The sequence below is a fragment of the Zophobas morio genome, unplaced genomic scaffold (assembly GCF_036711695.1).
Source record: "Zophobas morio isolate AGI-343-1 ecotype UQ-CSIRO unplaced genomic scaffold, CSIRO_AGI_Zmor_V1 ptg000226l, whole genome shotgun sequence".
Classification (NCBI taxonomy): domain Eukaryota; kingdom Metazoa; phylum Arthropoda; class Insecta; order Coleoptera; family Tenebrionidae; genus Zophobas; species Zophobas morio.
In genome coordinates, this window is record NW_026972330.1 from 1 (window position 1) to 14,180 (window position 14,180).

Sequence of the window (14,180 nt, forward strand, 5' to 3'; positions counted from 1 at the left end):
TACCTCTAAGGATACTATCAATTTAAATTTTTTTAAAAATGAAAATGATCCTTTGTGATAAGTTTATAAGAATCAAACAAAAAAGTAAAACATCCATAACACCCCAAAAGTTTTTTAATAAAAAGGTTTAGTAAAAGTCCCGAACTGCAAGAAAAATTAAAAAAAATAAAAAGTTGAAGTTATTTTTCTAAAGATGAGTTAAATAATATTTTTTATTATTAGTATCAAATTATGCTGTAACATAACGGGCTTTCCTTGTAAGATTGCCTGCTTTAAGATGTTCGGAATGTTCTTCGTAGGGATCCGGCGTAAGCAGCTGGTCAGCCCAAAGATCGGGAGTCAAGTAACTATAAGTGTTGCAAAGAGCATCATAAACGGCCTTCGCGAAGTTTCCAAGTGTGCGAGTCTGCCCGCAAGCAGAAGTAAAGCAATCAGCAACTCCAGCGAACTGTAACAATTTCTTTGCGTAGCCGGCCGCTACGAGGCCAGTACCGCGTGGTGCTGGAATGAGTCGCACACGAACAGATCCGCACTTACCCGTAACTTTACACGGAATAGTATGGGGAACACCGAAATTATTTCCCCAGTAACCTCGTCTCACGGGAACAACAGCTAACTTTGCTAAAATTATTGCACCGCGAATGGCCGTAGCAACTTCTTTGGAGCACTTCACGCCTTATGAGTAAAAAAAAATTAAAAAATATATGTTCATACTACGTTTTAAATAAATAAAACCTAAACCAATGTGTCCATTATGATCGCCAACAACAACGAAGGCCTTGAAACGAGTACGCTGGCCTGCGCAGGTTTGCTTTTGGACAGGCATGATTTTAAGAACCTCATCTTTTAACTTGTCAACGGCTTCTTCATCTCTGACGTTGGGCCCTGCGGGTCTAATGAATTCTTCTACTATTTGGTGCTCTTTAATTGGAAGCGAGTAAAGATAGATATCCTATAAAAAATATAAGTGACATTATAATTAAAATAATTTATTCTTACCTCAAGTGATTTTATTTTTTGCTCCTTAACTAATCTTCCAAGTTTAGTAACGGGTTGCCAAGTGTCCCTTGCATCTTTTTCGCTACGTCGTGGGCGTCTTCGGCCTCTCCCCATCCCAAAACCACCTCGTTTTTCTCCGAAACTCCCCCCAGCTCCAGTGTGAGTGCCAGAATCAGTCATCTTGTAATTTACTTTTGATAATAACGTTAATCATACTACTGCAATATATAAAGTAAAGACTCACCCAAAGCAAGCGGAAAGATATAGAGAAGAGAGGGAGGAAGTTAGGCAATGTGCTCTATGAAAGCTTTCCCCGTGCACGTGCCGTTATAAGGCCGCGCCCAGACAGCTAAAACTGCGTTAAAAATCTATTCAAACGCAATTTTAAAAATTTTTGTTATGTACGGTTTTTATTCTTATTTTAACTTCAAAATATGAACGTTTAAAACTTGAGTCAAGGCTTTTTTGATATATTTTACCTCTTTGAAAAATAGTTGAAGGATACGTTGCTTGCAAAGGATTTATCATTTAAAAAATCCTTTATTTAGTTAAAAGAAAAAAAATTATCAAACTTTGTGCTGACCCCGAGCGTAATTTATTGTATCTGATATTTCTTTTCTTTGTTCACTAATGGAGACTGTTGTAATATTTTAAGGAAATATTTAATTTTGTATATATTATGTCATTCTTACTTAGATATATATTTTATATTGTTTATTTCAATTATGCTACAGCTGTGAAAAGGTAAGAAAAAAACAAGCCAACAATTAATGTCATAGCGGATATATATATTTATTAATTTATAACACTGGCAAGCTACATTTTAGGTCTCCCATAATGTTGTGATTTTTGAAAAGTTTTGGCATATATCTTTTTGATATCTGAAAATCGTTTTCATAAGCAAAACTATACTGAGAAAATGATGAAAAAAAAAAAAGAAAACTTACTTTTTCGGTTAATATGGGGTGTGGATTCTCAGCTTTCTTAATTACGTGAAATATATTTGCTTGGTTTAACTTAAACTTTTCTTTAACTACAGAGCTCGAGTTATCTCGCCTTCGTTAAGTTAAAAAATTTTATACGTTTGTAAAGCCATATAGACGACAAGGGCAACTTGAAATTATAGTACTATAAGGGTACTTACAAGTAGGATAAATTTTGTATGAAGTGACACCTTATTAAACTAATTTCGATTTATATAAAATGCTGTATTAACTTTATTATATCAGTAATTTTAAAAGCATAAAATAAATAATTGCTCTTTTCGATATAGTTTTTGGGACATTTTTTAATTTCTATGTTGTGTTCAACTATGCGAAAAGTTTGTTACTTCAGTAAAATGAAATTTAGGACGCCGTATTGTTTTGCTTGTAGTATGCTTCTTTTTATTGCCAGGTTAATAGACTGATAGGTTTCTAGTCCCTTATATCACGAGAAGGTGAAATTTATAAAATTATAGTGATGGTGACTATTTTTTCACTTGCAGGAATAAATATTAGCAGCTCAAACGCTTTAGACCATTTTATCCCTACTTTTTTTTTCTTGTTGGAGTTAAACGCAATTATATATCTGCTGTATTGAACCTTCGCATACATATATATAGAGTGTACGTAAATCGCTTTTATTCCAAAACCTTCCTTACAAGGATTAGATAAATTTACTTGGTTTCAAGCAAACTTCATTACTTTCCTTTAAAAATAATAAAATTTTAATATTTCTAAGCTATCAATATATGACTACAGCAGTGGAGGACACTTTAACTAATTAATTTTATAATCCTAAAAATGCTTTGCAGTATTATATGAGCCCTTGCATTAAACTTTTAAGTTGAAATACTATAACTTTATCGCAAAACATAAAGTTTAGTGATATTATTTCATTAAGTCGAAATAATAATGGCATAATGTTAGCTCGTGAATCGGAGGGATTTAGGGCTTTAGATTTATATTATATAATATGGCAATTTAAATTATTAAAACTTCTCCAGTTTGTATTTAATAACTAATAATTTTTTAAATAGCTGTATTGTCTGCTCTGAGCTCGAGCTAAGTGTAATAATTTAGACAAATCTAATACATTTAAGTGCACCTTAATTATGCCATTTTTTAAAAGTTTATCGTTTAGGTTTTTATCAATTTCAAAGCTTCTAACTGTAACCTAATATATTTTCGGCATATATTTTCCTAGTCGGAGCGTTTAACCCTATCTAGAAATTTATATACATATGACTCTTGTTCTAACTACAAACTTTTTAATCAAGGCAAAAAAAAAAATTACACCTTTAGCAAAGCACAAACATTGTTTATTATAATTATCTTCATAAATATACAGTCTTAAGTTATTAACCGGTATGAATGTATTATTTATTACTTATTTAAAGGTGCCTTGTATTATTTTTAAACTAAATTTCTTCTAACTACTAACTATACTTAGGTATAAAGCCTTAAAGAGTAATGACTTCCAATTTAGTGCAATAAAAAGAACTTTTATGTAGCTAAGTCTTATTAGGAGCTCCCTTGAAAAATTATATTTTATGAAAACCAAAACTTAAAGTTGTATAATTTTTCCTGATAAAAATAACACTTAAAAAATAAGTATACCCTTTCCCTCTCAAAAAAAATAAAATACCAAATGTTGCATTTCTATAAGTCGATCAGCACCTTCTTTAAACTAAACTTGAATGCTTTTGACATTAATAAAAAAAATTTGTAGGGCATATATGCTACACTTTTGTGAAGATCTTAATTAGATTAATGTATCGCTCCGCAATACTTCTGTCAAACTTTTATTATCTAAGATTAAAAAGTAGAACATCGTTGTGCAAAAAAAGAATATTTTATTAGTACGTTAGTTTATTTCGCAAGTGTAAAAGATAACCTTTATATTGATTGGGGAATCTTCAAAAAAATCTAAACATTCATAATTTTAAATAACTCGTTATTTTATTTTTCTTTATATATATTTTTAATAATAAAAAAAAGCATCCTAATCTTTATTTTTTAATTTTATTAAGTTCAATAACAATCTTATTTTACACAAAACAAAAACTTTTAGTTTATGATTTTTAAATAAAATATCAGATTTTTACTTTCTTTTTTTTTAAAAGAATTTAACTATTGAATCCTTTATTAAAGAGTTTAAAAGATTGTACAACAATCTAGTTTTGTACAAATCCAACTAAATTTCTAAATCTTAATACTCTTCAAGTTATTAAATTATCTTTTTCTTTTGATTCTGAAGAGCCTTCAACTTTTATTAAATCCATTTTGAATTCTTCCTCTAAGTCGCTTCCCTCTGCAAATTCTGAATCTTCTTCTTCCTCTTCTGCTACAATAACCCTTTCATTTTTCAAGGCAGTAATTATGACTAAATAAAATCAGAAAAAATTAATTTCAAAACGTTAATTTTTTATATTACAAAATAAATTTATTCTGGAGAATGCAAAGAAAAAAAAGTAAATTTTTTATATATGAAAGTTAATAAAATGTGCATAGCGCAAATTATAAAAAAGAAATTTAATAGTTTCCTAACTAAATTTTTTTAAAAAGTAATCAGATATATTAAAAAGCCAATAAAATAACTTACAAATTAACAAAAAAACCCCGCAAATAACTAAGTGTTCTTAACTTTTCAAGTTACAATAAGTTCAAATATAAAAGGAAATACTATTTTTATTAAACTTTTAAAAAAAAAAAATTATATTTAAAAATAATATTTCAAAAAAACTTTTAAACTAAACAATACATAATAGTAACAAGATTTAGTTTAGTATTATAAAAGTATAGAAGCAATAAAGTCAAACTTTTGCAATTGAAAGTACACCGTATTGATATAATTATAAGAGCACTGATGCAATTTAGTGCAGCCAATAAAACTTAACTTCAAAAGACAAAATCAGTAAAGTTGACCAATAAAATGAAATATAAATAAATATAAAAGTTTAAATGCCAAGCTACCAACAAGTTAAAGGAAAGTAGTGAGCTTAATTTATAATCATAATAATAGAAATAATATGTAACGTGTTTTTAATAAATTTATAGTAGAAAAATAAAAAAACATGTAAAAAATATGAGTTACGGTTTTTTATCTCTTGCACTTCAGCTAATAAACTTTCATCACCGAAGCCCACTTCTCCTTCAAAGGCAAACGCCGAAGCCTTGAGGTCTACTTCCATACCCTCGGCAGCCTCTAGCAACGTGCGCTGCTGGAAATCGACCAATTGAACAGAGGCCCCACGGGTAATGAGGTATTTCACATATAAATAATCGCTCTGCCAATAAAAAGTTAGTAAAGCTCTTATATTGCAGCGTATATACTTTTTAATAATTAAAATAATAGTGAAAAAAAAATAACATTTAATAAAAAAACGAAAAAATAAGGAAATACATAATTTTTTATTAAAAAAAAATTATATTTAGTTTAAGTTTTTATAGGGATGCACAAAAATAGGTTAAAAAATTTTTGTTATATGAAAGTATTTCTTTTATTTTTTATATTTTTTATTCAAAATATAATTTTATTAAAAAATAAACTAAATTAATAGGTTTTATACAATTATAAATTAAAAATACAAGTCTCTTATTATGCATATAGAAATAGTTATTAAGTTATTATAAGGTTTAAGAAAATGTTTAGCTAATATTTTTATATAAACAAGTCTTTAATTTTTTAGTATACTATTATGATAGAATAAATACTTTATAATATAAATATAATATTAGAAAACTCAAGCGAATATTTAATTATTAACAGATAACAGATTACAAAATTTTTTATTTTAGAACTTCATTAAAAAAAAAGAAAAAACGTCAAAAAATATTGTAAATAAGAAAACTCAAGCAAATATAAAAAATTAATTTTTTCATTATAACTCGTAGAATAATAACTATTGTTATTATCTTTATATAATAAATAAAAAATGGCCAAAACGGCTGCATATACATAAATTTAACAATACCAAACTATATATCATTTGGCATTTAATTATAAAAAAATTGCTAAAAGATAAGAGCTGTATTTATAATACTAAACAACGCCCATTTAAGAAACTATATGAAAAATAGCAACAAATAGTTGTTATCTGCCTCCAAAAACAAAATAAAATCTGTTTGATAAAATCAGCGCAATAGATTAAATTGCACCAGTTAAATTTATTAGAATTTTTGTTTGTAGGGAAGTTGTAGGCGTAACCACCCGACCAGAAAATGCGAGTCGACACCGGCGGGAATAGAATTCGCGGCCTTGAGAACGCGCGACAATGCTCTAACCACTGAGCTACGGTGACAACTCACAACTTTGGTCGATAAATTACTTATACAACTTTTGCTAAAATTTATACGGCAGAAAAAATAGAAAAAAAACCGCAAAGTGATGTTTACCGCCAAAACTGCTATATATAAAGGCGTATGGCCTTCGTCGTCGACAGCTTCCAAGGAAGCCCCGTGGTCGAGCATATAGCCAATAGTATCGACCGAAACTAAAAATAATAAGATACTGTTATTATTCATATATTTTTATACGATTTAAAACGAATTATTAATAAAAATATAATGAAATTCCTTATTTTAAAAAAGAATTTCAAGCGAAAAAACTTATTTAATGCATTTTTTCCAAAATTTTTAAAACAAATTTTAATAATTGTCCCCTTTAATCGGTTATGCACTAAAATACTCTGAAACGATTCCCTAAAAAACTGCAAAAAATAAAAAATAAAGAGCTTCTAAGTTCAGTTCATTTCTTATTTAAGCAAATTTAAAAATGTTGTGTACTTTGTAAAAAAAAAAGTTATAAAGTTTTTATAATAATCCAATACTATTTCAAAACTTTTATATTACATTTATAAAGTTATTTATTTTGTAATCTATAATAAAATAGGATATAAAAAACTTTATAACTCTATAGAACTTATCATTTTTAGTATACAGATAAAGAGACTTTTTATACCTAAATATCGCTAAAAGTTTACTCGATATTTATCCTTAACAAAATTTTGTTTTTATCATATAAACTAAAAAATTTATTGTTGTTGTTCTTATGACGAGGAAAAACTTTAAAATTTATTATTACAAACAAAAACTCTACTTTTAAGAATTATTATTATTATTGTATAACAAAAAAAATACTTACGCCTTCGCGAAGCCATAGCCACGTGAAGTGCTGTTTGTTTAAAAGTATCTACACAATTAATATCAACCCCAGCATCGACCACTCGTTTTATGGTTAAGTGGGGGTCCATATCGTCCAGTGGAACGTATAACTCTCGAACTTTAGTGAGAAAAAAATAATAATTCAATAAAATTATATTAAAGCAAATATAAAAATAGTGAATAAAAAAAATTCTCAAACATTATAATATATTTTAAATATAAAAAAAAGTAAAAATTAATTGGAGAATGTAAATGTAGTATTAACTATTATAACTGTAATAATAACAATAAATAAAAAATTAAAAGTAAAATAAAAAACGAGGCGTACATAGACTTTAAAACATGATGTAGAAATAAAAACATTAAAAAAAAAAACCAAAAACAAAAATACTCAAAACTTAATATATTAAAGATTTTTTATTGATATAAAAAGTCATTATAAAAACTTCTAAAGTAAAAATTTTAAAAAAAAATCGTAAAAAATTTAGTGAATTTTTGAAAATTAAATAAAAATTATATTATTTAATTAGAAAAATTTATAATAAATTTAGTAGTAACATTGGGTATTCATTAGAAAAGATGTATTTTACTATTATATAGTATATATAACTATTAATATTCATAATGAAAAAAATTGTTAATTAGTAGAATTGTAAAATTTTATAATCTATTTTTTGTAATAAATAAAATATTTAAAAATATGTATTATATAACTTTCTTATAAAATAAAAGTAAAAATATATAAAATATTAAACATGTCGTGATAAAATTCAATACATTTATATCTTTCTAAGTGAATAATAAAAAATTTGTAATATATAAAATTATTTAAAAAAATATTTAGCACATTTCAAAATTGATGCGAATAAATTTAATTATATTCAATATATAGGTTCTCGTAAAAATAATTAAAGCAATTAAAAAAAACTATTTAGTTATTTAAAAATTTAAAAATTTATAAAAATAATTCGTAATAAATATAGAAAAAAGTAAAAAAATAATATAAAAATCGTGAGCTAATAAAAAAACGTGTAAAATTAAACTTGATTATAAAAATTTAACTTTAGAAATTTCTTTTTATTAAAAAATTAAGCAAATCATAAAATAAAAATAAGAATCCCACCTCACTGAAATTCAGGTCAAAAAAATTCATTATTATTTTCAATTATTTTTACATTAATTCAAACTCAAAAATTATAATGATAAGAAATTATTCATTTATAATTTTAGGAAAATATAAACTTCTTCACTATTTCGACTTTATAAGAGGTAAATTCGTTTCATTATATCCTTTTAATATTTTATATAATTTGAATTTTAACCAATGAAAATAACCCAGTAACCTTAAATTTTTAATGACGTGTAAAGTTTTATCATATTTCGCTTCATTTTTTTATATTACCAGTTATTTTACTTTAAATCACAATATTTTTTTTAGCCATACATAATTCATATATAATTGAGCACCAATAGTTTTTATGTTTACATATTTTCATTATACTTTTAGAACTTCTTTTAAAATATAATTATTATATTCAATAAATGTTTCCATTTTTAAAGGTTCTTAAATTTTATTATATTCTCTCAAGTGCAATACATTCTATGAATACTGTTAGAAGTACATTCATTATATTATTGATCGTCTTTTTAAAAAAATTATCTTAATATTTTATAATATAATAAAAATTATTTTCATTAGACATCAATAAAAAAAAGTAATAAAATATTCATCAAGAAATACAATAAAATTAATATTATAAAATTAATAAAAGAAAACTTTAACGAATTTTAAGTTAATATTTTGTATTTTTTTATTGATGAAAATATATTCATTAAAATTTATTATAATATATGTACAATAAAGTAATGAGAAAATAGCCAAAAGCTATTTAACTTTCATTATGTTTCTAGTATTAAAAATAAAGTTTTTTTGTTTTTTTTTCTTCGTTTTAAAATATAAATAATGAATGAATTATTGTAAGAAAAAAAGTTTTTTTTTAATAATAAGAGGTTGACTTTTTTTATATTATTCTTTTTATATAAAAAAGTAATTGGTTATAAAAAAATCAATTTTTGTAAGGAACCCCAATATAAAGTTATTATATTTTCATTAAATATGCGTCTGCCCTTCTATAATTTTTAATGAAAATAGTAGTTTCTGCGGTTGTTATTAAATAAATTTTCTTTTTAATAATCATACAAAAGAATATTAAAATCTCTAAATATAGCTATCATAATTTTTCTGTTTTTTTCCGTGCTAAAGTTGTACGAGAATATTTTTCACTAAATATTTAAAATATATATTTTTTAAAAAAAATTTCTAAAACGTGTTCATAAAGTTTTCACTATTTTGCTAAACAACTTTTTTTAATAACATATTTTTACTCAACAATACGCACATGTCTTATGCAAACTTTTTATTAGGTCCGCTAAAATTTGTTAACGCAGTACAGCACTTGAACGCGTTCGTAATAAGCGAAACACCACGTGGACAGCTTTTAAGTAAAATAGCGACACTTTTAAATAATAAGTGACACCCCAAAAAATGTAATGAACAAGTATTAAGTTAAAGTAGACAACAGGAAATAATGATACAAATTAGCGAAATGTTATCATAAAATTTAAAGAAATATAAATATAATGGAATGAAAAAAAAACTTCGTTAAAGCCGAAGGAAAATGTTTATAAATAAAAATAAAATAATTCAGTAAATTTTGTGGTCAATAAAATTATATAAAGTAAAGTAAAATAAAAAAAAGTTAAAAATAAATCAAAGTTTCTAAAAAGTAATATTTAAAAAATAAAAAAAAATATAAAAGGTATTAAAGTTTTAAAATAATCAATATCCCAAATAGTAATTAAAAAGTGTAAAACTTTTATTATATAAGCCAATCAAAAGTTTTTAAAAAAACTTAAAAAAGTAATGAATTAAAATAAATTATATTAAAGAAAAATATAAGAAATATATATAAAAAAAGTAAGCTCTAAGAATGGGGGGAAAGTTTTATATATAACAAAAATAAAAAATATAAAACTTTTAGTATAAAAAGTTTTGTAAATATAAAATATTACAATAATTATAATATTATAAAAAAGTTTTAAAAATAATACAAAGTAATAATAACTACAAAATCTCAAGAAAAAAAATGATAACAAAATGTAATAGAAAAGCACTAAAAATTTTAAAAAAATAATTAATGTTTAAAAATAATGAATCCAACAATTTAGGAATAAAAAAATAATGAAATAAAGTGAAAAGTAATAAAGCTATACTACTAACAACCATTACTATTAATAAAAATATATATAATTATTAAAAAAAAAGTTATAAATAAACGATAAACGTTGTAAATATAGAAAAAGTTTAAATAGTAAGATTTGCGAACGTTACATAAATAATGAAATAATGAGACCAGCGTGATGAAGAGAAGTTCTATTTTGGTGGTCCTTTTCATTAACAAAAGCGCCTGAAAATGATACTTGATAAAATAAAATATACATTTACATACATTAAAAAGAAATAAAAAGTTTCTAATATACAAAGTAAATCTATAAAAAAGTATTATAATATTATTTATAAATAAGTATATAAAGAATTATTAAAACAGAAACATAATTTATTTACAAGTAAAAAAAATAAATTATGAATTTTAAGTTTAACAAAATTAGCAGTAACAAAAAAACTATTTTTGGTGGGTTAAAAACGAAAAATTTAACCGTTTTCCAATAAGAAAAGAACAATATCCGCCCATCCACGCCAAGCGGCCACGTGCAGGGGAGTGATGCCCTCAGGATCTTTAATGTTAACGTCAATTTTACTAAGAAGCAACCGGCACACTTCAAGTCTTCCTGGTGGAAAATACAGTTAACGCCACCCAATAAGCTGAGAATATGTAGCAAAAACCAGTCTCGTGAGTAAAAAAGCATCAAATAAACTAAACAAAAGCATTATGATGGCTTGCTTAAATATAATTGGTTTACATTTTATTTAAATTATTTTTTTACTGGCGCGCTAACTTTCAGCCATTGTAAACCTGCAGTTAACACCTCCTCCAATCAAAATTGAATTTACAAGTTAAAAACTCACATCCGCTTATCATTATATAAATGCGGCCAATCAGTTCTATATTAATTTTCTGGCAACTTTACATTGGCCGAATTATAGTTTATTGTTATTAATATTATTCATATTATTAATTTTACTTTTAAATGGTGAAAATAAATATAAAAGTAAATCGAGAGTAAAAAAAAACTACTTTTATTATTTATTAGAAGCTAAAAGTTTAGTGCAATAATAATAAAATCCTTAGAAAAATATATAAATAATAATAAAGAAATTTAATTGAGAATTAGTAAAGAGCAGATCTATATAAAATTTGATTTTTATAATAAAACTCAAAAAATAAAAGTTATTCAAATTAAAAAAAGGCAGTCATGCATAATAAAACAAAAAAATAAAGATGTTAAACATAATTCCCAAAATTTAATAAGAAATATGTAGTAAAAAAGTTGAGAAAAATAATTTTGTTAATAAAAAAAATTATATCAAACGAAAAATAGAAAGAAACAAAAGAAAAAAGATGGAAAATATAATAATATTAAATTCTAAAAGAGTCTAAACCATCACACTTAAAAAAGTCCTGAAAAAAAAATATTAAAAATTAATATAATGACTAACTAATTAATATAATATCATAATTATAATAAAATTTTAGAAGTGCTGAATATATTATTTTCAAAATAAATATTATAGATAAAACAAATTTCAAAAATAACAATAAAATCTCTAAATAAAATTATCCATTGAAAGTTTCAAGGTGTAAATTTATGAAATAAGTGGTACAAATTAAAAAAAATTAAAAAAAATAATATAAATCCATATAAAGTTACAGTTTCACTAAAAAAGACTAAACTTTTTTAATCTATAATATGAAAAACGTGCGCTACTTTAAAAATAATTTAAACTCTAATTATTATTAGATTTCAAATATATATATAAACAGCAACCTTCATAAGCGGCTATATGTAGAATGGATCTCCCATTTTCATGCACACACGTGACGTCCTTAGTCTTTAAAAAATTCAGATCATCTAAATTAAATAATTCATATTTCGCAGGACAAAAATAGTTTTTAATCACAAATTCAAAAATTGTTAAATTAAAAAATAAATTTTATTGTATTAAATAAAATTTTATGCTAACTTAATTTACAATAAATTACTTCTTAAATAAAAACTGTCACTTACAAAATCTCACTTCAAAATTAATCCTAAACTTTGGCTCCGCATATTATAATTAATTTTTTTTTAAAAAAAGTTATGCTAACAAAATTTAAAAACGTTTACTTAATTTTCCTACAATTTTAAAATTTTCAATGGGCTTGCTATAAAGTCATTAAAAAAATAAACACAATTCCAAATTAAGATTAGAAGGAATTATGTGATTTCCTTAAGAGCATTATAAATAATATATTAATCTAAATGTTATAAATAAGAACTAATTAAAAAAAATTCAAAATAAATTAAAAGAAAAATAGGACTGAAAGAAGCGTTATGTTTGCTAAATTATAATAAAACATGTTTATATAATGTCAAGTAACCAAAAAAGTCTTGTAGCTCTACATTTAATATAAAATTTTATATAAGGTCAAAAAAAAAAAGAGTTTGCGAAAATCTCTAAATACTCATGAGAATAATAAAAGGTTTACTATTACGAACGGCTTCTGTCATATCATGTAAATCCCTTTTTTCAAAGGAAACTTTTTTTGGTCCTAAAAAAAAATAGAGTAAACAAAAACATTCTCGCAATATTCAAAAAAAATCGTATATATAAAAAAACCAATACAATTTTAATTAGAAGTTACGAAATCAATAAAGACTACTATAAAAAACAACCAGTTTTAATTACGACGCTATCTGCACTCCCCTCCATACTCACTACAGAATCTGAACTTTTACTTCCAAAAGCTTCCATCATCTTCTCTGCGATATCACGATCGTCAGTTAAATTACTAGAAAACGGGCTGCTTTCTTCCAAAACAATTGGTGTTTCGTTTTGCTCCAGCCTTTCGTCTTCCACTACTGCTTCTTGCTCTGCAGTTTCCTTAACCATTTTTCCTAACTGTTTTTCGGAGCTTATGTTAATATTTATTTTAGCGTCTCCTCGCCATTTAACGTAAAGATCAGAGTGCGTTGTTCCTTTTAAATTTTTATTATCGTGTAAATTTGTTTTAATTTCCAAATTAGAGGATCCTTGGTCAGAAATAATCTTAACATTCTCTACAACATCTCCATCAGTGGTTGACTTAGTAATAGTGATAGAAGCAAGATTCTTCTCTTGGGCTTCTTTATAATTAAAATACATATAACTATAGAAAGTCTACGTAAAAAACAGATTTTCTAAGGACTCCTTAAATATAAAAAAAGATCAATAACATGCAAAGACAAAGTAGAACCGTTAAAACTATAATCCTGTGAATCTTTGCTAACCTGAGGAGATGTCGCTGCGGTATATTTAATAAACTTAACAAAAAAGCTATTATATTAAGCAAATTACACAACTGTTTTACCTTCTCTCTGGTTAAAAAAAGAAAAGAAACTCTATAGTTAAATATTATATCACATTAGTTATTAAACTAAAAACAAAGGATCAAACCTGAAAGATGGAAAATATAAAACTCATTAGCTAAACATTAAAATAGTTTACTATAAGAATTTCCAGATAAACCTATAATATATGTTATATTTGAGTTTAAAACTAAAATATAGCTTGTGATATAGAATAAAAATATTTAAATAAAACTTATATTAATGATGTAATAAATAAATTTTAAAACAAAAATTTAAGTATAAGTTAGCACAAAAAAAAGCGATCGCAAAGGGCTTACCCTCAGGGAAAGCAGGGAAAATAATCAGTAGACACTACCGGTGAAATTTATTTTAAAAACGATTGGACATTTCTTACAAATAAGTCAAAATGGTTTTCTAAATAATTTATTGGTTCTTTTCCTCATAACAAAATATTTGCATTCTCTT

The 14,180-nt window shown here is 24.6% G+C and overlaps 2 protein-coding genes across 2 annotated transcripts; both read right to left on the bottom strand.

Annotated features, from left to right (window-relative positions):
* Nucleotides 1-229: 229 nt before the first annotated feature.
* Nucleotides 230-1,277, bottom strand: LOC135146379 (small ribosomal subunit protein uS5-like). Its single transcript, XM_064078551.1, has 4 exons — nucleotides 1,244-1,277; nucleotides 1,000-1,190; nucleotides 736-952; nucleotides 230-675 (listed from the first exon to the last, which is right to left on the bottom strand). The coding sequence occupies exons 2-4, from the start codon at nucleotides 1,177-1,179 to the stop codon at nucleotides 230-232; spliced, it is 843 nt and encodes a 280-aa protein (XP_063934621.1). The 5' UTR covers nucleotides 1,180-1,190; nucleotides 1,244-1,277.
* A 2,924-nt stretch (nucleotides 1,278-4,201) lies between these two features.
* On the bottom strand, nucleotides 4,202-13,873 carry LOC135146383 (alpha-latrocrustotoxin-Lt1a-like). Its single transcript, XM_064078557.1, has 12 exons — nucleotides 13,801-13,873; nucleotides 13,715-13,745; nucleotides 13,601-13,648; nucleotides 13,041-13,490; nucleotides 12,860-12,916; nucleotides 12,153-12,236; nucleotides 10,863-10,994; nucleotides 10,559-10,612; nucleotides 7,126-7,263; nucleotides 6,378-6,475; nucleotides 5,077-5,269; nucleotides 4,202-4,365 (listed from the first exon to the last, which is right to left on the bottom strand). Exons 1-12 carry the CDS (start codon nucleotides 13,825-13,827, stop codon nucleotides 4,202-4,204), a joined length of 1,476 nt encoding a protein of 491 aa, XP_063934627.1. The 5' UTR covers nucleotides 13,828-13,873.
* Nucleotides 13,874-14,180: the final 307 nt, after the last annotated feature.